We start from the raw sequence: 21,770 nt of genomic DNA on the forward strand, positions 1-21,770 counted from the left end.
GTACATGCGTGAAAAATCATTTTCCTTCCCCCTCTCCCCCCAAGAAAGCTTAAAGATATCAAGGAAACAAAATACAGTGGGTGGCTGTTGCAAGTCGTTAATAATTTGTGTGCTTTGGCAGAGCTATGCCTTGCAAAGGGCAGGGGACGTGCCTGTTCACACATGGCAAGCTGCACTTTGCTTTCTAGCTGCTGTGTTTCATGGAAAGCAATACTGCTGGTTAATGCAAGTTCCACCTTCAGCAGTCATGGAGAGGAGGAAGGGTGTATGAGCCTCAAAATAAGTTTTTCTGCTACACTGTGCAGCCTGTTCCAAACAGGAGTGGCAGAGAAAGCCTGAAGTGCTGTGGAAAAAACATTATCCAGGAAGGAGAATAAAACTAAGTTTAAAGCTTCAGAACAAGTGCACAGCTATCCTTGTCACAGTAGTTTTTGGTACTTAAAACTAACCAAAAAAAAATCCTGTCCTTCAAGAACTTCAGCTAACGGAAAATCTGCACAGATTGCTTCTTGGAACTATCATTACTAGCTGTACATGTGCTTAGAAATGACAGAATTGACACTTTTCCTTACTTTCATTTATTGTGCATGAACATCATAGTCACATTTTACTGCTTTCCATAGAAATTATATAAATTTATATACACAGTCACATCAAAACTTGATTTCTAAAACCAAAAACTTTTTTATTCCTTACATGTATACTATAAAATCCTGGCTGCATTTTCAAGAATGAGTTAAGAACAGTCTAGTGTTGAATAGCAGCAAAACCTCTAATACTTGTTTTCCTTTAAATGAGAAGACCCCCATGTTTGTTTCACGCTAAACAGTTTAGTTATTTTTAAAGCAGTGCCCTAGGACTAAAGTAGGATGGATTAATTTTCTTATATTCAACTACAAGACCACTCCTCATGACAGCCTTCATCCTGGTTTTGAAAGTGATTACCCTGTACCCACAGAGGTATTGGCTTCTAAAATAATTTTTGGTCTACATTGATAGATGAAGTAGTACCCAGAACAGAATGGGTTTTTTTCACAGCCATCCCAATAAATCCATGAAATGGAACCAAAAATTCTAGTTCCTCCAACTTCTAGAAGATCTTTGTCTTCTGCTGCTTTTCACCTCCCCACATACAACACTTCCTCTTTCAAATCATGATGCTGACATGGTTTGAAGAGTCAAAGTAAAGAGCAAGGATGCAAGAAACATGCATCTTTAACAGGATCTTGAAACACATTCAAGACAAGTTAGTTACTAGGTCAATGAACAAGCTTACTCTTAAGTACTTTTGTATTGTTAGTTCAGTCAGAGTAGAAGTCTTGTTGATTAGCTGAACCAGAGTCCTAGTAATGGGAAAGTCATCAGCCCTGAAGATCCCTCTTAGAGGTTTTAAAGCCAAAATTCTGAACAACTGCTTATACTCCTTATCGTGACATTGTTTTGTACCACACCCTTGTATGTGAGATTGGCTGTTCTAGGGCACCTGATGTTTTTTTAATAGTAAATCAGATGCCAGGTTTTCCAACTAGCACAGGGAAACAGTTTCATTCCTTTTCTTGACAAAGGAGAAAAGGAGACAGATTTAGAAACACATAGCTACTTTGTATAGGACTACCGAAGTACACCACCTCTAACAATAGAAGTTGTGGGACTCAGTGACAGAACACATCTAGTCTCAGCTTCAGCACTGGAAACTGAAAAGACCTTCTCTGCAAAGTCAGATTTTTCTAGAGAACAAATCTGTACTTGAGAAACAAATTACTTCAGTAGTTTGAAGCTTAAAGGTTGCTATTATTTTGTACTGCTGTAACAACTGAACAGAAGTTAAACCATTACCTCAGGTCCAACTTTAACCTATCAGGAATTAAAAATCCTTGAAGGTCCAAAACTTTTTTCCAGAACTGATCATCTGAAGAAAGCCAGTATCCAGTTGCAATAGGTTTATAGTGCATGCAGAGCTCATCCTTCCAGTTTAACTTCTGTTTCAAAATGTGAAAGATCGATGACTCTGGGTATTGTGTTACCTTGTGTTCCCTCCAGAGTTCCAGCAGTATTCCAAATGCTGTTAAGTTTTGATTTGCTGAGATGTTAGTGCCAATAGCCTCTTGCTGAGCAGTGCATTGTGTCGCTGAAGATACTCTATTACATCTCCTTGCTTCTCAACTATCTCTTCCAAACTTGAATTTTCCCTTAAAAGTGAAATATGGGTTTCAATAAGTAACAGCAGCTTTCTAACAAAAGAAAAGCCAGAGCTAATTAACAAACACGTAAACAAGTTGCTTCCTTCAGTTTTGCTCTCCAACTTTTGAGGGAGGAGGCAATCTACACCGCCTTTATATTTAACCTCCATTTTGCATGAAAGGGCAGGAAAAGAAGTTTGGCTAAACTTCATGCCATGTATACATAATGGAGTTACATATTTCCTGCTAGATAGTTACAGAAAAGTTGTGGTAGTATGAGAGTTCTTACTGTTTAAGAAACATTAAGTTTAAGAAAAGTTAGTGAGCTAGAGAACATGCTAGAATTAACTATGAAATCTGTGGCACCTTTCCCACAGTGGAATTAGGAAGCTTATTTTAAGCAGACATAGTACCTTTATTTAGCTATTGAGATCATAAGCGGTTTAAGACAGCCATTTCTCAATTAACCTGCAGTAGCATACATGATACACTACTATATACCATGATATTATCTGCCACAATACTGTAACAGTATCAGCACCAAACAGTTGTGTTACTTCAGATCTAGAACCTCACGTACAGCTAAAATGTCTCCAGCTTTCAGACATCCTGCGTTTTAACTAGGATAGTAACATTGCAATATTAAGTAAAGCCAAGTTAATTGAGAACGATCTGTAGAAGTATACAATTTTGGCAAATCTGTAATTAGGAACTTTTAAGACTACAACAAGAACAAGTACCAATGTCTGAAGATATGCTAGTCTTCCCTTAGACATTATTACTTCCTAGCTGACTGGGAATTTGCCCTCTTAGTACACATGTGAGCATCTTGGAGCTTATAAAGTTGTTCCTCAGCCTTGCAGCATTTTGTGGAGGAATGCTCTTTTCATAGCTCTTATAAAGTGGTGAGGATAGCTAGACTGGAAAAAAGCTTAGGTCCAGTTAAAAGCTTACTGTAGTTAAACTGGAAAAAAAAAAAAAGAAAAGTTTTGTAGATAGAAAGCTTGCAACCTTAACCAATAGTCTGGACTACCAACTGAAAGCAACTGAAGAGGATCAGTAGCTTAGGTTGTAGAGATCGTAATATTAAAAAAACATTCTTATAACCAGGGTCAACCGAAGGGCTGACAGGATTCACTTTTCAATAGACCTTAACTCTCAAGGGAAAGAGAGCTGGAGTTGTACAGAGCTGAATTGGAGCTGTATAGAGCTGCAATCAGTTCTCACAGGAAGTTTGCACTCTTTAATCAAAAATAACCAGTCTTTTCCTCAGCTGGTCATTGTTGCAGACTCATTCCCTGGACATTTGAGAACTTCTCAGGGGAGAAGCTGAATAAGAAAGGAATAACCTCCACCATGCATTTACCATGGTGTTTATATCAAGATGGAAGTCAGACATTGTATCAGAATTCAGGATAACTCTAAATCCTTCCTGTATCCTGGACATCTACTTCCAAATTCCATAAAAGCATGTGCATGCTGCATTTGTGCCACCAGGGGAAGTGCCAAAGTATTAGTAAAGAGTGAAGTGCAGAGATGACCTAAGGCACACGTACAGAAGCAAGTCATACTGTATTAGAAACTTTCTAAATAAATTCTTATATGAAAATCATGTTAATTTTGACAGTTGTTAAATCATACCAGACTCACTTCATCAACTGGAAGATGTTCAAGCAGTCAGGAAGTACACAAAGGACAAATAAGCAGTAAGTCTCAGCACTTGTGAAGTTTAACATTGGATAGCTTCTGTCTCACTGAGAACTTCCTTACCTCAAGTGCCTCACCCACCTCCTTCCCAAACTGGAAATGTATTTCAAATCCGTTACTAGAATCTCATGTTCAACTGCTGGAAAAAGCTAAAAAGTCTTCTTTGTCAACTGCCCACAATCAACAGGGCAGTTCACAATATATATACAAAACCCAATATATTTCCTTCCCTGAAAGAACTGTTTGAAGAAGCTAGGCTTCTGTAGGTATGCTGTAAGTAACAGTGTAAGACACCAGTACTTTTTCTGCCAACTCCCGTACAGCATCAATTAACTCAGACTAAGCACAATTATTTGTATGACAGATTCATGCAACCAGCCATGAATGGTCATTTCTGTCCTCATGTTTGAGGACTTCTGTATCATAATAGGTTGCCATTACTATGCAGAAAGTACAAGAATATGCGTTTTCTCATCTGTGCACATAAAGTGGCAGCCTTAAGTATAGTTTCCTTCAGAAATATTCCCACCTCTGCTTTGGTTGACAGATTTAAGATTATATGCAAGTCTACAGAAGGTAACACAATTACATTGGTTAGCATTACTTATAGACCATGGCTGAACACAGCACAAGATACAAAAAAAAATATATCTTACCTGAACCCAACTTCTGAGGTAATGTGACTAGGGTAGGCATACGTCTTCTCTTCCTCAATTATGTCAGGCCTTGGCCTCGCACGATTGAAGTTGCTTATTTTCACTGCAACAAAGTTTTATAAATTAGTTGGAAAGCAACCAAAAAAAGAGCTTAATCACCAGGCTCCAAGTTAAAAACAAAAAATCTGTAACAGATTATTGTAACATTGCCCTAGGATAGGAGATGGAAAGACAGCAAGGGAATCTGAAGAGTGGGGATGAAGGAAGGAAAAAGCAAAAATCTATGTCTGCTTATGTCTGGAATAGCTTTGATTATAAGTTAGTGGTGGTTTGGCAGGGGGGGGTGTTCTGTTTGATTGTTTGGGGACTCCCCACTCCTCAGCCCTGATACTTAAAAGACCACAGTGAAGTGAAGACCTGAACATACTGCTTAACATCTGAAAAGTTTAATCTGTCACCCAAGAAGCTGATACCTTAGTTGCCTATGAGAAGGTACTGAGATTCAAGTCCCCAAATTCAGGCCATAAATTAAGCAACATGCCATAAAAAGCTGTAAAAAGTTTTGATACTGGTTTCTAGGTCAGAACTATCTTAAGCTCTTTGAGAAATGCAATTTTAACTAGACTACCTGCAATGAGGCAGCAGCTTGTCTGCCGCCTCTAAAACTAGGGCAGACTTGCTACAGAAAGCCATTAAGCATTGAAACCAGAGTGGCTCTGATCAGCTTCACATTGTAAACCTTGCAATATTGGCTATCAACACCAGAAGTCATTACTGAACACCTGTGAATAAATTTAACAGATGTGAAATAAGGATGAGAAAAACTGTAGGCACCCCCTGTGTTATTTCTGGAAGGAAGCTGAAAAATATTTGAAACCATTCAACATCAGATCCCGATTCAGGGAGTGTACTGAGAGATCTGGAGTATGCATTCGGGACTCTGCAGTTAGGGGTGCTGGTGAAGCAATACATCTAATGCCACTGAAAGCATTAAAGTACAGCTCTGTGAGAAATCTACACTACCCAACAAAAGACTGTCCTTACAAGTCAGTAATATGATGGGGTTTATTACAGGCCACCCTGCTAAAACAATGCTAAGACCCTCCAGATGTTAACTACAAGTTAGGCTCAAAGGTTAGTTATTTCTATGATGGTATTCCTCTACAAATAAAGACATGAAGGAGCGAATGTAGAATTCCCAACATGAATTGTTTGTGGGAATCTTAGTTTTTTATTCAAGTGATATTAAAAGTACGTAAGAAAGTCATTAAGTACCTATATTCAGTAAACCTTTTAAAACTTGACATCCTATCAATAACTTTGAATAGTAAGCTGACATTTAGAGCTGTCTGTATCATACTTCATTCCATGCACTTTTACCTCATTCGAACAGTTTGTTTTGATCAAGTCTGTTACAGGTCAATCATAGTAACTCCTTGTAGATTTCTGAATCCCTGCCCCTGCATCCTACAGCTATATGTACATAGGCTAGTGAATGGAGAATTTTAAGGCAGGCTGTAGTAATTCACAGGACACTGGGTATCAGAGTAGCTCCGACACACAAGAAGAAATATCTGGAATTACAGTCACGTATTCCATGCCACCACTGCCCTTTGTGAGGCAGTAGTATTTAAATGACAGTCAGGTACATGAACCTTCTACAGATAAGCATTCATGCCTTATTCTAATAGTTAATTATTTCTTAAGTCCAACATGGAGAAACAATGTATGCCTGGTGCTACCTTCCCTCTAAAAGTTCAAATAATGCACTAACACAAGAAAGGGATTGATTTGTTAGTGTAAAGTGACCGTAATCTCCCCATTCTTACCCAGGTACATTAGCTGATACTATCTTAGCAGTAAGTGGTATCTGCTAAGTACTTGCCCTGGAGAGGGGCACTCTAAACCCAAGCAGAGCACTGCCCTGGTAACGATTCTACTAAAAAAGCTTCATGTCTCCATCCTGTCACATACTCTGTCTAGTTTGAGGGGGGGCGGGGGGGAAGAAAGGGTCACTATTGATACAGATTTTCAGGCTGTTTTCAAAACTGGCCAAATACATTTGTTTTGCTTCAGCAGAGTTTTAGTTTAACGCTTGAAATCTTAGAAGACCTAAAACCCCACAAGCACACACAGGAGACAGATATGCATGCAGTTTTAGCTTACCTCAGCATGTATTGGGATAGAAAACAAGGAAATAAGTTATACTACCCACTGGAAGAGGCAACCTAGGGTAAGCGGAGGTCTTCCTCATCTTGACACAAATATTAGGTTACATAAAAAGTAACTCTGGTTTTGCACACCAAGCTTTAGCAAACGAATCCTAGACTGTTGTTTCAGGGCTGCTGAGGAACTAAGGCAGCTGTTGCCAAATGGGACTGCCCTAGTCCTTTCCAGCAATGCAGCACTGCCCCTCCTTCACCTCCATCTCAGGACTCACTGGACCCTTCTTCAAGCCTCCTTCAGCTGGGAAGCAAAACATTGCACCCCACAGCTTCCTGGTACAAGTGGGTTAATGGAGTTGACAGACACAGAAATTGGCACAGTACAAGCTAGGAAACAAGACCCTTTTGGCAACAAACAGAAAGTTTGACAGCTCTTGGGGAAGTCCAGACTCAGACCTTACTACTATGAAGGTCAGCCTCCTTGCAGTTGCTTATGCTTTTCTGCCAGGGTAAGAGACACACAAAGTAACTCTTTGAGCTCCAGGATGCCTCAGGGTAAGAATTCCTGACGTTCTATTGAAGGAAGTTTTGGTATTTATCTCTTATTTCCAAGTTTCGCAGGAAAGTAAGCATACACAGGAAAGAAGGGATGATCTCCAGCATTCCTGGAATAGTTCTCTAGGACTGCCATGCTTGTGTCCCCTCATCATTGCCTTTATTCCTCCTCAGTCTAGTTGAGCCGTACTGGTCCATTCAAGGAAAGCCTGACAAGCCTACAGCATCTGGGGCTCTGCACAGTTTAAAGAGGAGGATGCAGTTTAGAGCTGGGAACTTATTTTTTGTTGCATTTTGATTTCAATGTTGTTGCAAGTAAGTCAAAAGAGATTTTATTTCCTAGACAATCAAGCTATTTGGCAGTATTTGTGTGTCATTGTGTTACTAATAACATACCAATGTTTTCTTCTCCAAAATATCCTACATTAATTATGAAATCCCCAGGGAAGGCAAATTACACAAATACTGACCGCTACAGAGATGGTATTTACTTTAAGTTTTAAATTTCATGCAGTCCTGAAGGAGGTATTTCCACTCTCCTTCCTCCTGTTTGATTTGAAGTCAAGAGCAAAACTAAGTTTTGCCTATTGTTTTTGTCATGCCCCAAGAAACCAGTGCTACTGAGGCTACTTAGCTAAGCTGTCACCTCCTTGTTTGTAGCTGTAAATAATCAGAAAGTTTATACTTCTGCTTCCTAGCTGCTGCTATCTAATTCAAGAGCAGGAACTAGATGTCTGTTTAAACAGACACAGACTTCACGGTAAATATCTCTAGCTTTCTTCAGGCAACAAAAATAATTGCATTTAGTCTCTTATACCTTTTCAGTGGTTTTGTGGTTGTTTTTTTTTCAACCCAGATATTTTCATTTGAGTTAATGCAAGCCTAACCCCAAATAGTTTTTAAGATCAGAGAAAACTGTTTAAGCATTTATTAATCAACACTTTAGATAAACCTCTTTCCACTAAACTGTTACAGAACTATCAAGTATTGATGAGTTACACCAAACCTAAAAGCAGATAACCTTACAAGCCAACAGTGACAGTACAAAGCAACATCTCACAGTAACATATTTTAGTATTAGCACAGATTCCAAAAGCCATAATGTTTTTTTTAAAAAAAAATTCATGAGAGGGAATCTTCCTTTTGAGTGACAATGAGGAACTGAAGCTTTTGGGGTGGGACCAGGGAAAGAGGAAGGGTCTAGAGAGTAAGGCACAAGCACAGTATCAACTACTCAAGTCCCACATGCAAATCCCAGAAGCAGTTCTGATTAAGCCAGCTAGCTCTTACCACCTCACAGCTTGTGATGTGTGCATTTAAGACCACACTGCTAAACAGACAAGCCTGTTCACAGGACACTTCTGCAACAATTATGCATTTATTGACATTTCACTGGATCAACTGCTTTGAGGCAACACAGAGCTTTCATTCAGCAGCACCTGGAAACCAAATCAAACCTGACAACCTTCCCATTTGTTTTGGATTTGCTTTAGTTCTACAAGCACAGAATCATTCTGTATTTATAGCTGCAGTTAAATGTCTTGGAGTACCCCAAGTGAGCTACTGTGAGGGCAAACAAAACAGCTGAGTAGCAGCTACGGTCTCTCACTCAAGAAAGCAAAAATTGCCTCTTACCTGTGTAAATCACTAAGCATGTCAGGGAGCTAATCAGCTCCAGCCCCAGGACTCCCAGGATAAGATACAGGTACGCTTTACTGTGATCAGGAAAAGAATGCTGCATTGACAGAATTAAAAGCAGGGCTGCATTACCTAGAAAAGAAATGTCATCTTTCACAGGTGTAACAATTTCATTAGCTGTTGAAAATAATTTAGTACTCTGTCATCCCTAGTATCTGCATTAAGCTGCAACAATTCAGTAATGCTTTTCCATTTCATAGAAATCACACCATACTTTCCTCTTTGGTTAATTTCCTTAATTCAGGTGTGCAAGCTTACAACTGCTGGCAGTAAAATCGGGTTTCATTTCAGCATTTGACTGTAATGGTAGAGAATTATTAATTTTCTGACTTAAGAGTGGAAAAAGCACACTAGAAATACCTAATACATTCATGTGGGCTTCAACAGTTTCTAACCTTGTTGCTGCTACCCATCCTGAAAACTGCTTGAGGACATAGGTTTCTTTCTCTTCTTAAGAGGTCACACCAAGTCAAATCAAAATGACATGGTGTTTTCCTTCAAGTGGTGGATTTGAGTGTATTTAAGTGAGGCTAATAGAGCAAAAATGCAAGCACGTTTCTTTCACAGGGAGATACTGCACAGGCTTCCAGCTGCCTAGTTGTTATTTTAATACTTGCCAGTTACTGAAAGTTCAACTGAAATAAGCACAATGAGCCATGGACAGCAAGTGTTAGTTATGGACCTAACAAATGTTCTTAACACCCTCTTCTGCAATACAGACTGTGAAACATCCTCTCCTTTTGGCTAGAAATCCTGTAACCAGTATCTGGATAAAGCACTAGGTATTAGTATCATTAATGCAGCTAGGGAACTGTACGGTTCTCTTTCATACTGCATTAGGCAACTGAATGATCATGATGGAAGTGGTATCAGCAGTAATTTGCCCAGTAGGGAGTTTGCAGTAATGGAGCTAACCACGTTCTGAACTACAGACGATCTACATCAAAAGTCTACAGCATGCAACTAATTGCACCTGAGCATTTGCACATGCCCAGAGTTTGTCTGGTAGTGATGAAGTGGGGTCCATCGACAACTGAAGAGAGGGCTAAGTACTCCACATTACACTTCAACAGGCATAAATAGTCCTTTTACTCTTACAAAACATCCCCAAGCCTGCTGCAGCCTGACTTTGTCACTGCACTGAAAACACATCTTTACCTTCAGGGCTCTATCTAGTGGCCAGAACCTGAAGTTTTGCACATTCATCAAGCTGACCAGATCCTTCAGTGACAGAGTGGAAAGCAAGCTAAGACTTTACATGAAGCAGGACCATCTAACTGGTAATTCTAGTTTGAAAAAAAAAAAATATCTACTCCAGTCATTCAGAAGATTTACAAAAGGGAAGTGGGATTATAAGAGGCAAAAATACTATAAAAGCCAGCACTGTTCCCTTTTCCATTGCTATTTGTGTGAAAAATCCCCTCAAGTTAGAATCTACTTTAACAAATCTAAAATCTGTCTCTTAGAAAAGCTACACCAGCTAACTGTGCCAACATTTCTTCCAGCTTCATCGGCCAGTGATGTAACTTTAGGATACAAAGAGCTAACCCACTCCCATACACCACCTTCTGTCCGCAGAAAAAGGCAGTCAAAGTTGAATGTCTCACAGCCCCACTGAATATCGGACAATTGCTTATTTTACTGATTTCAGACAGCTGTTGAGCAACAGGCAGTTTATCTGTTTCTATATGAATTGCTGAGCTTGAAAAGGAGGAGCAGCACACTTCTTGGAAGGACTAGCAGTCTTGCCACACATCCAACTAGACAAATGACTACGCAAAGTGGGATCACCAGCAGCCAAACATAGACCTTGCTGGCTGAACACTATATGCAAATGACTGTTTTACTCAGCCTCACATTTGTCTGCATTTTTGCACTGCAAAGAGTTCTTTACAACATGCATTTGTCAGGCCAGAAAAGGTCAGTCAGGGGTCCATCTGACTAAAGTATCATTCATAAATGCTCATAGGTGGGTTTTCAAGAGTTCATATAATATAGTTTTGTATATAACTGTTTGGTCTTATTGTATCATAGTGTAAAGCTTTAGAATAAAAAAACATAAGAAAACAAATTCACTTCACCTGTGGAGTGTATCAGCAGCGGAAGCCTTTTTAGATGTCTTGTTGAACGATATATTGAAAAGTAACCTCTACTTCTTACTTTACTGTGGTGGTGCTGGATGTATCGTTCAAAAAAAACATGCAGAATCCACAGAATTACTTTTGCAGTGATTATGACAGTCTGTACTTTAAGTGGGTGAGTATAGTTTCCAGGGCACTTATCCTGATTTGGATTGGGGTAGGAACAAAACATAGCTGCTAGAAATGCTAGAACAACAAAAGCAACCTGCAAGAGAAAGAAAGAAAGAAACTCTTGAAGTCAACACTTAACTATAAGAAACAGGCTTATGTCATTTACTCATTATGCATTACTTCCCGAGTTTATTTTACTAGAGTTGAGATAATGCATAAAATGTTAGACACTTACTATAACACTGCATGTCATTCTGGGAACGTTCTGGGACTGAAATGCCAAAGTAGTAGGATTGTCTACCAGTAAGGCAACCAGTCTCCAGAAGAAGAAAGCTAAGAATCACTAATTTTCCCAGAACTTCCTCTAAATCAATTTTGCTTTTTCTCAAGTCTCCCTCTCATAGTGAATTTATTTTACTTCCGGACCCTCTTTACTATGTCTTGTTACTTTAAAGGGAGCTTTATTTATACCCCTTCAAAAAAAACCCAACATCTTTTTCGATTCATTCAGTTACACTTGTTACTGCTCTGCAGGACAGCCTCATATCTTACTGGTACAGTCCACATTTCTATAAAATGACATTTCATAAGTGACAATCAACCTTTTACTATATCCATTGAAGATAATCTCCAGATTATGACATCTGAAAAAAGTAAAACATAGTAATTTAAGAAGTGAATTATTAACACTGGGTAGGCATCTTTGCCAGTTGGTGATCATTCTTTAGTATATTTACTAATCAGATTTTTTCATTTTGCTCAGAACTTATGTAAGAATGACCAGACTATAGTTAGACTAGTGCCATTATGCCATAACTTTTCCTGTCTTCTTGACTTTTCTCCAAGTTTACAGCATTGGCTGTGAGCATCAGCAACCTTTTGGCCAACCAGAAGAAAAAGCCTTGGGTGGATATTACCTGCAGTACATGTACACACACAGAGCCTTCTTAACCTTTAGGAAATGCTTTTGTCATAGACGATACCCTACTGTCTTCATTCAGCAAATATGAAAATACGACACTTTCTCATCCTGGTTCAGTCTACAGAATAGGAACATTTTAAAGCAGAACTGAAGACAAAAACCAGCTCCCACCAACACAAAAGTAAGTTGAGAGCTTCTGTATACAACAACCACCATAAATTTGCCTCAAGTCTGCAGAAGTCTAATACCTCTAATATATTTAGCTTAAAGAAAAGAAGTGTTCAATGTTCTGCACCTCACAGCTACTAGAAACAATACATCAGAACCAAAGATGGAGCAAACTGTCTAACTTTTGTTTACTAGCTTTGTTACTATACTTAATTCTATGGATATGTAAAAGCCTACCAACCCCTCCCACACTCCCTTGAACTTGTACTTTTATCATTTCTCAAGCAACTTTCTTCACAGAGATTAACCTTTCACAACCACTTAATTACTCTTGATACAACCTGCCTTTAGCTTGCTCTGGCTGTGAGTACAGTTAGGTAACTGGGGAGGGAGGAAGAAAGGGGAACAATTTTCATACAATTATCAATACCTAAAGGAGACATCATAGGTGACAGACAGGGTAGAAGATGGGAGAAGAAAAAAAAAAGCGTGTCCTATATGATCCATAAGACCATTACTTCAAATGCAAATTAAATTCCAAATTATCTTGAGATGGGTTAAGTAGCTAAATTAAGAAGTTAAATAAGAAGGCGGTTTATCAACAAAACATTTGTTTAATCTATTATTTTACCACCTTCTTTTCTTAAAGCTAAGAAAAATCTAGCTAACCCAGATTTTACTTGGTCCATTTATGGTTTTTTAAGTTAGTAACACATCCAGCTCTGCTCCCTCCAGGTGTTAGGAATATATTTCAGTACAGAAAATGGCTATATTAAAATGGTGCAAGCAGAAATGACCTAGCATTGCAGTCCTACTGATCTATTACAGCAGCACATACAAGAGGAAGCAGGTAGCTGGCATTAAAAGTGGCATTTATTAAAGATGTTTTGCTTACATTTTAGGGTAGTCCAACAACAGGTGCTTCAGCCCAGTACAGGGCATTTTTACATACCAAAACCACTATTCTTTATAAGAGTAACTTCAGTTCAATGTTATGTACATGCATGCTGAGAGGCAGTTAAGGAAATACGGAGTTAGTATAAAGGAATTCTTTCTAGCCTGTACACTTTACACTGCTCTGCAGTTCTGCTATGAGCCAGAAGCCTGCACAGAAGCAAGGCTTGGCGAAAGGAAAGCCACTGAAACTCAGCCCCACCACACTCCAGCATATCCTGCCCACACACTCCAGAACTGTACATAACTACGCAGCTCCACCAAAGCAGCCATTTGCTACCTAACTCCATTTCTTGGCACAGGATGGCGGAGAAGAAATGCTCAAAGTTACATACTTACTACTTTGGAGATGCATTACAACTCAATACTGTGATGACTTAACTTCTACAGGATGCTTGCCCCTTGGGCAGGTTGTGCATCAGAAGCTAACCTGGTGTCTCCATGTTCCACAAGGTTCGTGCATGTTTGCAGGGGCAGAGGGGACGGAAACCCAGTAAGCTTGTTTCCCCCATTCATCTTTTCAGAGAGATGGACAGCAGCATTTCATGTGCCAACTAGAGTGCTCTATTTCACCAGCAGAAAAGGGTACTTTTCAGTTTTGCTCCAGGGACCAACCAGCCACTGCAGCAGGTTCAGCAACAGTAGCAAGACCTTACCTGGAAAAGCATGTGTTGATAGAGGCCTCAGAAGTTTCCTCTCTCCATCTCCACACACTTCCTTCCATTTGCAGGAGAGGGGAAGTGGTGGGGACAGAAGAGGCAGAGCAGCTTCCTAGGATCTGGGTGACTAGCATTTGCCTACATCAGGTATGGCAGTAGACAGCAAGGTCTCAAGGCTTGGCAGAAAAAACATTTACTGCTCTACTACCAACAGCTGTGTCTACCTTTGTAACACAGACTTCAAGTGCCATCCTAATGGGATAGCACTGGGGTTCTTCCAGCAGGGGAAGGCAAGAAGGCTGGATGCAGTTTCCATTGGGAATTTTGGTAGTTTATTCAGCAGAACAGCAGGAATCTTTCCTAAGTCTATTTGACAGACATTTCTTGATATTACCAAGAGGCCCACAAAACATTTCTAAATCTAGAAGGCTAGAACACATTGTTTTAACAGCTTTATGCAGCGGCCCAAGAGACCTTAGAGGTTGGGATGTGCTTTTGAAGTTCTGGCAGAGTATGTTTTGCAGAGCACTGGCTACCACATCTTTGCTTGTGATCAAATGAAGCTCTAAAATAGCTAACACCACATACATCCATGTCTTGTGCATGCTCTGGCTTTATATATACTATCTTCAGGTCAGCATTAATGGCATAGAATTTTTTAGGTTGTAACAGACCCTTAAGATCATCAAGTCCCACCATTTACCCAACACTACGATGTCCACTAAACTGTCCCTAAGCACCATGCAAGTACTATTTCAGTTAGATCTTAGGACCAGAGCTCTTCACCCTTCGTGTTTTGTTCTCACGTGCTCACAAGCAACAATAAGCCTCTTCAGCTTATCAAGGATAAACTCACACAGAATCTCTCTACTTCTGTCTACCAGCCTCAGGAAGGGCTTCATACTGTTCAGTACAAGGTCTGTCCTTAATCTCTGCTTTTCACTCTTAACCCCCAGAAGTCAGAGCAGGAAGTAACATTTTGATTCCTTTAATCTCTTCATCCACTGCCACGCAAAACCCCTGAAGCAAGTCCAACTTTACTTGTTTAGTTACAATAAGAAATATCTTAAGTCTTCCCTCTGAAATAAAATTCAGTCTCCAAAAGGCATGACATGAAAATTATCTTTGCCCTCTATAACCAGTATAAGCACTTCTGCAGCAGTAACATTGTTCTAAAAGTACATTTCCATAGCGTACAAGGAACTGCTGTTTAAAAGGCTTTCCTTCTTAACATGATGCGTTGTAGCATGTTAGCACTCACAATTAGAATGAGAAAGCAGCAAGTATCATGTAGCATACACATGGCCAGAATTTATTGGTAAATAGGACTTCACCGGTTTGGAAGAACAGTGTGTGCAAGTCTCGGGAGAATTGTGTCCACATGAACAGTAGGAATTCAGAACAGAGACAGCAAGTTTTCATAAGGAAATCATGCTTCTTGAACTTACATGTATTAGCAACAGAAAATTGGCAAGTAGAACCACTGGGATGGCATGAAATCTTGGCCTCAGCTGGGAACGCAATGTATGGGATGAGATAAGTGGTGCATCCAGTAGAGGATCATCTTCCAAACTCTGCGTTATTTCCAAGGAACCCTGGAACAGAAGAGGAGGGCAAAAATGAGTAACAGGTAAGCTCTAAAAGTAAAGTACAAAGTTATAGCAATTTCCTGTTAGCAAATCAAGCTTTGGGGAGATAGAGACCCCTAGGTGAGTACCTTGAGAGCAGCTCTTAGATTTTAGGTAAATGCTTATCACATCTTTATATAAGAACTCAGTCCCTGAGGAATCCAACACAAATCTACCTCCCAGTATCACACTGAGTCTTAAGGAACTTTGGTCTTTAAAATGTATGACAAATATTTGAGCATCAATCCTGACAGATGCTACAGCTATTAATAAGTTTATGTGAAAAGGCAGAAAAAGTGACAAAGCCTCTCTCATACTTTATACAGGTACTTCAAAAATCCTTGTTATTCTTATTTCTGTACAACTACACAGAGGCAAACACAAAGCTGCAGCATACCAATAACAGTTTTCAGTAATTCAGCCACTGACCCGTCAAAACACCAGCAGCAGTAGTTCAAACAGAACCCAGGCAAGAAAGAAACAGCAGTTCACAGAGGGAAGAGGATGCTACCAGGTGCCGGGCAAAACATTCCCTGCTTTCATGATAAAGCATGCAGCCCTTACTTGTGATTTGGTGCCAAGTATTGGGGCTTTGACTTCACAGTCAGCTCAGATGTTTTGGCTACTTAAGTTGAAAAGTACCTTTTACTTACAAAACAAAAAAGAAGTAGTAAAACTAAGTATGGGAGGAAGGAAAAACTTTTCCTTCTGGACAAGGAACCTGCCCCAGTGCTACACATCTCTGTACCTTCCAGGCCAGGACACAGTCATTCCACACATCTTAAGCTGAACATACACAACCACTAAAAATGCTCAAACTGCTCAAGTTTCCTCTTAGCATTGTTATGTTATGACTTCCTTGTGCAAGAGATAAAGAAACCCAAGATTACCAATCAAGCTGGCTGCTCTTCTCCTGAGCGATACCAACCACAGCTCAGGACATCAGGACAAGAGCAGAACCCCCCTGCCCCCCAACTGTTCATTCAGAGACATGCCAAGGTTCACCGTGCTATTTACTGCTCTTAAACAGAGGGCTTCTGCTGGTGAAGACAGAAAGCAGCATAAGCCTCAAGACAAATGAGGCATGTAATTTTTCTAAACATTAGCACAAGAAGAGAGAGATAAGTTTTGGGATTAGACCTATGTTTGTATTTCATATTAACCACGACAATGCAGACTGTAGGTTAAATAACACTGAGAAGTCAAACAGCCAGCTACAGTGAAGGAACTAGTCATCAAGGGTTATTTCAGTCAGCAACCAGATTTATTTTAGTACTGTTAATACCACACTTGGCCTACCACAGGAGCATGAACAGGGCTCCCTCACCTACTGGATTTTACCCTCTAATTAGCCTAGTCTTTACCTGTAAGCAACCCTTGCTGAAATACCTACCTGGTAAGATGACCTTTTACTACAGACCTAAACATTTATGATTGCCACCAATGTGAAATCCAGAAGCAAGAGTACAGAGATGCCCTCTGTCCCATCATCCGTTTTCAGGGGCCAGGTATAATTTTAAAGCTCCAAAAGCAAGCGTACAGGACTGGCACTCCAGCAGCCAAGACACCTTACCTCATTCTTCCCTATCGCAGAATTAATAGTTAACAGCTCACACCTCCCACAAGGGCAGGGATCCTCCTCAGGGCTGTATCCCTTGTCTCGTGAGAACAGATGAGCTCTGCTGCTGCAACACCAGGCCAGATCAGCACTCCTTCGCAGACTGAGCTTTACTAGGATGTGTTTCACTATTTCACCTACTGCAAGACCAGCTACAATCCATCTGCACGCCCTGAAATACAGCCACCATTAGGAAGCACTGGGCAGCATAACCACCCCACACAGCTGTTATTACAGGCAACGTGGGGAGGAGAGGAATTAAAGCAAGAGAGATGATGATGCCATGCGGTCAATGTGACATTACAAAAATCTAGTAAGTGTCCTCATTAGATAAAACACAGGTTTCATTCAATTAAGATGAAACAAAGCCACAGCTGTCAAAACCCTGAACAGAACACCTCAAGCAGATGGGCCATCTGTCAGGCGCCGATGCTACCACAAGCACAAGTCACGGCTTCAGCCTCGGGGCTGCCCGATGCGCTCCCAGCATGTGACCGGCCCCGGCCCCGCCAGCCCCGGGGCAGCGCCCCAGCCCCGGGAACGCGCCGTGGCCGCGGCAGCGTGTCAACCCGCAGGACCCGCCCGCGGAAAGCGGCGCACAAGAACCAAACCAGCCACACGAGCCACCTCGCCTACACTGACCACCGCGGTTAGGCGCAGCCCCCCGCCCGCGTTACCCGGGGGAGCTCAGGCACCACCGGGGGCCGGCCTGGTGGCCTCCCCGCTTCGGAAACGGCCATTTAGGAGGCGGTCCGGCCGGCCGCTCCCCCCTGAGAGAGCCAGAGGCGGCGGGGAAAAGCGGAAGGCGGAGAGGAAACGGAAGGCGCGGCGCGGCGAGGCGCTCCCCCAGCGGTGCCCACCGCGAACGGCAGCCCGGCCGCTCGCCCCGGCCCGCAGCACAGGCCCGCACTCACGTTGTCCAAGTCCTGCCGTCGCCTCCCCGCCACCAGCGCCATCTCGCCTTCCCGCCCCCGCTGCCCCGGCTGTATTTAATCGGCGCCCCCGCCGCGGCCCGGCCGCCGCAGGCCCCGCCCCGCCATCAGCGCGCCCGGCCGCCATTGGGCCCGAGCCGCGACGCAGCGCAGGCCCTGGGGCGGGGCCCGGCCGGGCGGCGGGCGGGGCCGCCCTGGAGGTGCCGCAGGCCTGGGGGGGCCGCGCCCGCCGGCGGGGCTGGGACACGGCCCGCTGCTCGCCCCGCCCCCCCGCCCCGCCCCGCCGCGTGTCCTGCCCGGGGAACGAGGGCCTCCCGCCTCGGGGAGCGGGGCGCCGCGCCGGGGCCCCTCAGCCGCGAGCCGGGGCCCAGATTAGCGACAGGGGAAGAGGAAGCAGCCTGAAGTTGTGCCAGGGGAGGCTTACATTGGATATTAGGAAGAATTTCTTCACCGAAAGGGTGGTCAGGCCTTGGCACAGGCTGCCCAGGGAGGTGGTGGAGTCACCATCCCTGGGGGTGTTTAATAAACAGGTAGATGCCGTGCTGAGGGACATGGTTTAGCGGTGGGCTTGGGCGGTCCTGGGTCAGTGGTTGGACTTGATGATCTCAATGATCTTTTCTAGCCTAAATGATTGTTTGATCCCGTAATTCATGCCCTCCTCCTGCCCAGGTGCTGCATCTCCCATGGCCATGCTGGGCCAGGCTGGCTCGGCAGCTGGGGGCTCAGATTAGGCAGGTGTTATGGCAGACGGGCGGGCGGTTAAGGCGAGCGGTTATGGCGGGCGGGCGGTTATGGTGGGCGGTTATGGCAGGCGGGTGGTTATGGTGGGCAGTTATGGCAGGCAGGCAGTTATGGCAGGCAGGCAGTTATGGCAGGCGGGCGGTTATGGCGGGCGGGCAGTTATGGTGGGCGGGTGGTTATGGCAGGTGGGTGGTTATGGCTGGGCGGTTATAGCGGGCGGTTATGGCAGGCAGGTGGTTATGGCTGGGCGGCTATGGCCAGCGGGCAGTTGTGGCAGGTGGTTATGGCGGGCAGTTATGGCGGGCGGGCAGTTGTGGCAGGTGGTTATGGCGGGCAGTTATGGCGGGCGGGCAGTTGTGGCAGGTGGTTATGGCTGGGCGGCTATGGCAGGTGGGCAGTTGTGGCAGGTGGTTATGGCTGGGCGGCTATGGCCAGCGGGCAGTTGTGGCAGGTGGTTATGGCGGGCAGTTATGGCGGGTGGGCAGTTGTGGCAGGTGGTTATGGCGGGCGGTTATGGCAGGCGGCTGGTTGTGGTGGGCAGGTGGGCGTTGCTGCGGCAGCTCAGGCAGCATTGCAGGAGGGAGAGGTAAAGCAGCAGCAAGTGCCTAGCAGGAGTGTGAGGACAAGGGCAGCGCAGTGTTGCCTTTTTGCCGTGCGGAGTATTCTCCCATCTCCCAACAGTCTGTGTTGAAGGGACTTCTTGAGAAAGGGATGGAGTCTGTGCATTTAATTATTATTTCCAGTGCATTATTTTCCATGAATGGGCATGGTTGCCTCTTCAGACCACGGAAAGTTGTAGTGTGCACAAGACAATAAGACAATTTCTGACCCAGCTGTGTATTTTGTGAAGAAACATGTTTTCTTTAAGACCTGTCCACAGTTAATTTAATTTTATGACCTTTTGTTCTCACACTGAGGTGGACTATGGAACTCGCAGCGTCCATGCTACCCATATGTTGGATCTCTGTCTTACTACTCCTTGACACCCTTTTGTATGTGGAAGACTCCTCAACCACTTAGTTACTCTTTGGCCATCTTTGTTAGCTTCTCTGCCCTTTTCCAGCTACGTCTGTTCTGAAACAGGAGGGACCAGAATGACACAGCCTTCAAGCATCTCAGTAGTATGAGTTTACAAAGCCTGTTACTATGTTGTGTGCTTTTTTCACCTGCTGTTTCTTAACCTTGTTTGCTCTGACCATCCCTGAGCTTTGAGCTGATGTTGGTGGGGACACTGCAGAGGATCGAACTTGTAACAGGGGCTTGAAAGACAGCAAGATTGTATCATCTCCAGGTTGGAATTGTTCTTTATGTACTACTTAAGAGAAGCCAGGACTTTTCACCCTGAACAGCTGCCATGGCCCTGCCTCTCTTGAAAGAGCACAGAAGCGCCAAGAGGTGAAAGCTGCTTTTGAGGTACAGGCGTCTTCAGGCTATCCCAAGTTTTTAATCTCTGTTTCTGTGACTTCACTTGGGTGCCTTTTTGTAGAAAAAACAAACAAACAAACAAAAATCCCCACCCCCAAAACAACAGAAACCTCCCACGCAGAGCATTTACATTCATCATTTGCATTCATTTCTTCTTGCTTTACATAGATACACATATTTAACAAAATGGGCAACTACCTTAAATGAAAAACAAGCCTTAAACTTGCTGGTTTCTGTAGAACTAAGTCCAGCTCTTGTGTTAAGAATCTGCTCAGTTCCAGTTTCTCAGCCCCAATGTTCTTTTTTCCTCTTCCTTATTGTGCTTCCTCTTTTTTCTTTTCTCACAAGAACAGAAATCCTACTGATCAGCAGCCAGAGGACAAAAGTTTTCTGTGACAGTGAAGTGAGGCCAAATTCACTGGTTGCTGTTTGAGTAATTTGCTTTACTTTTGTGAGGTGTCCTGCCATGGCAAGTAGTTATCTTAGCAGGTGTGGCCTCCATCTACACAGATCTAATAGCCATCAAAGACAAAGGGGGTTCAATAGATCAGTTTGAAATTTGACTGTGGAATTTTTATGAGGGTGCTGTGCAACTGCCAGAATTTCCTATTTCTTTGCGTAACTATCTAACCCACCTGCCTAATGCCTTTGAGGTTTTGCTCAGCTTGCAAAACACTGAGTTTTTACTTTTTGTTTGTTTTGCAAGGAACAACAATGTTTCTGTTCTGATTAACATGTCTGTTCTGGAATAACCAGAGAAGCCAGTACGCAGTGTGTTGTACTTGGTCCCACAGCCATGAAGCTTAAAAAGGTGCCAGTTATGACACCAATGACAATAGCTAGAATATATTTTTAAATACATTTATATTGATTAAAATACTTTATAGAAGTTGGCTTTTTTAAATAATTAAAATAATATTAAACTTATTTAAGAAACAAGAAAACAAACTCAAAAAAAGAAGTGTTTTACAAAAAATAGTCACATTGTCTGGCATTGCTTAGCTGCTGTTGCTTTCATTTACAACCAAATAAAATGCTGAACTGCACGTTTATTTCTCCTTTCCCCACATTTTGCTTGCTTGCTTGCTTACATGCATGCTTAGGAATGCACGCACGTTTTTGTCCTTTAATCCAGGGGTTTGGGATTTTGCATTTGGGAAGGGTGATATTTGAGGGGAAACAGTAGGGGGAAAAGAAATACAATTTAAAAAAATATATATTTAGAACAGTGGTTCAAAGAGTTATGGAACCAAGAAGCCTAAAATCACAGATTTGATTCATTACTTGGATACACAAGCTCAATTACCTACCTTTTTTATTAGCATAATAATTTCGGTTCTGGAAGTACTCCTCCTGTTGCCAGTCTCTGTAAAATACTATAGGTTAGGTACAATCTTGGCTCTAGCCTGTTTCTTCAGATATCCAATACAGACAGGTGAGAAACACATATTTCATCTACATTACAACAGCAACATACTATTTAAAAAGTGAACACAATTGCTAATTAATT

At 42.4% G+C, this 21,770-nt stretch overlaps 1 protein-coding gene across 2 annotated transcripts; it reads right to left on the bottom strand.

The window, feature by feature from the left end:
• Positions 1-555: 555 nt before the first annotated feature.
• On the bottom strand, positions 556-18,245 carry TMEM192 (transmembrane protein 192). Of its 2 annotated transcripts, none has more exons than XM_080380935.1 (6): positions 18,077-18,245; positions 15,365-15,511; positions 11,043-11,307; positions 8,899-9,033; positions 4,544-4,646; positions 556-2,189 (listed from the first exon to the last, which is right to left on the bottom strand). In XM_080380935.1, the coding sequence occupies exons 1-6, from the start codon at positions 18,116-18,118 to the stop codon at positions 2,066-2,068; spliced, it is 816 nt and encodes a 271-aa protein (XP_080237061.1). In that variant the 5' UTR covers positions 18,119-18,245; the 3' UTR covers positions 556-2,065. The 2 variants fall into 2 exon arrangements, with proteins under 2 accessions (XP_080237061.1, XP_080237060.1); XM_080380934.1 differs by lacking the exon at positions 18,077-18,245 and adding an exon at positions 17,840-17,989.
• Between the last annotated feature and the right edge of the window lie 3,525 nt (positions 18,246-21,770).

The sequence above is a fragment of the Falco punctatus genome (genome assembly GCF_963210335.1).
Source record: "Falco punctatus genome assembly, chromosome: 1".
NCBI lineage: Eukaryota > Metazoa > Chordata > Aves > Falconiformes > Falconidae > Falco > Falco punctatus.

Coding starts and splice junctions, on each gene's coding strand:
- TMEM192 (XM_080380934.1), bottom strand. CDS start 17,902: ATGGCCGTTTCCGAAGCGGGGAGGCCACCAGGCCGGCCCCCGGTGGTG. Junction 15,512..17,839: donor TGGTGCCTGAGCTCCCCCGG/GTAACGCGGGCG, acceptor CTTCTGTTCCAG/GGTTCCTTGGAAATAACGCA. Junction 9,034..11,042: donor GCTGCTGATACACTCCACAG/GTGAAGTGAATT, acceptor TTTCTTTTCTAG/GTAATGCAGCCCTGCTTTTA.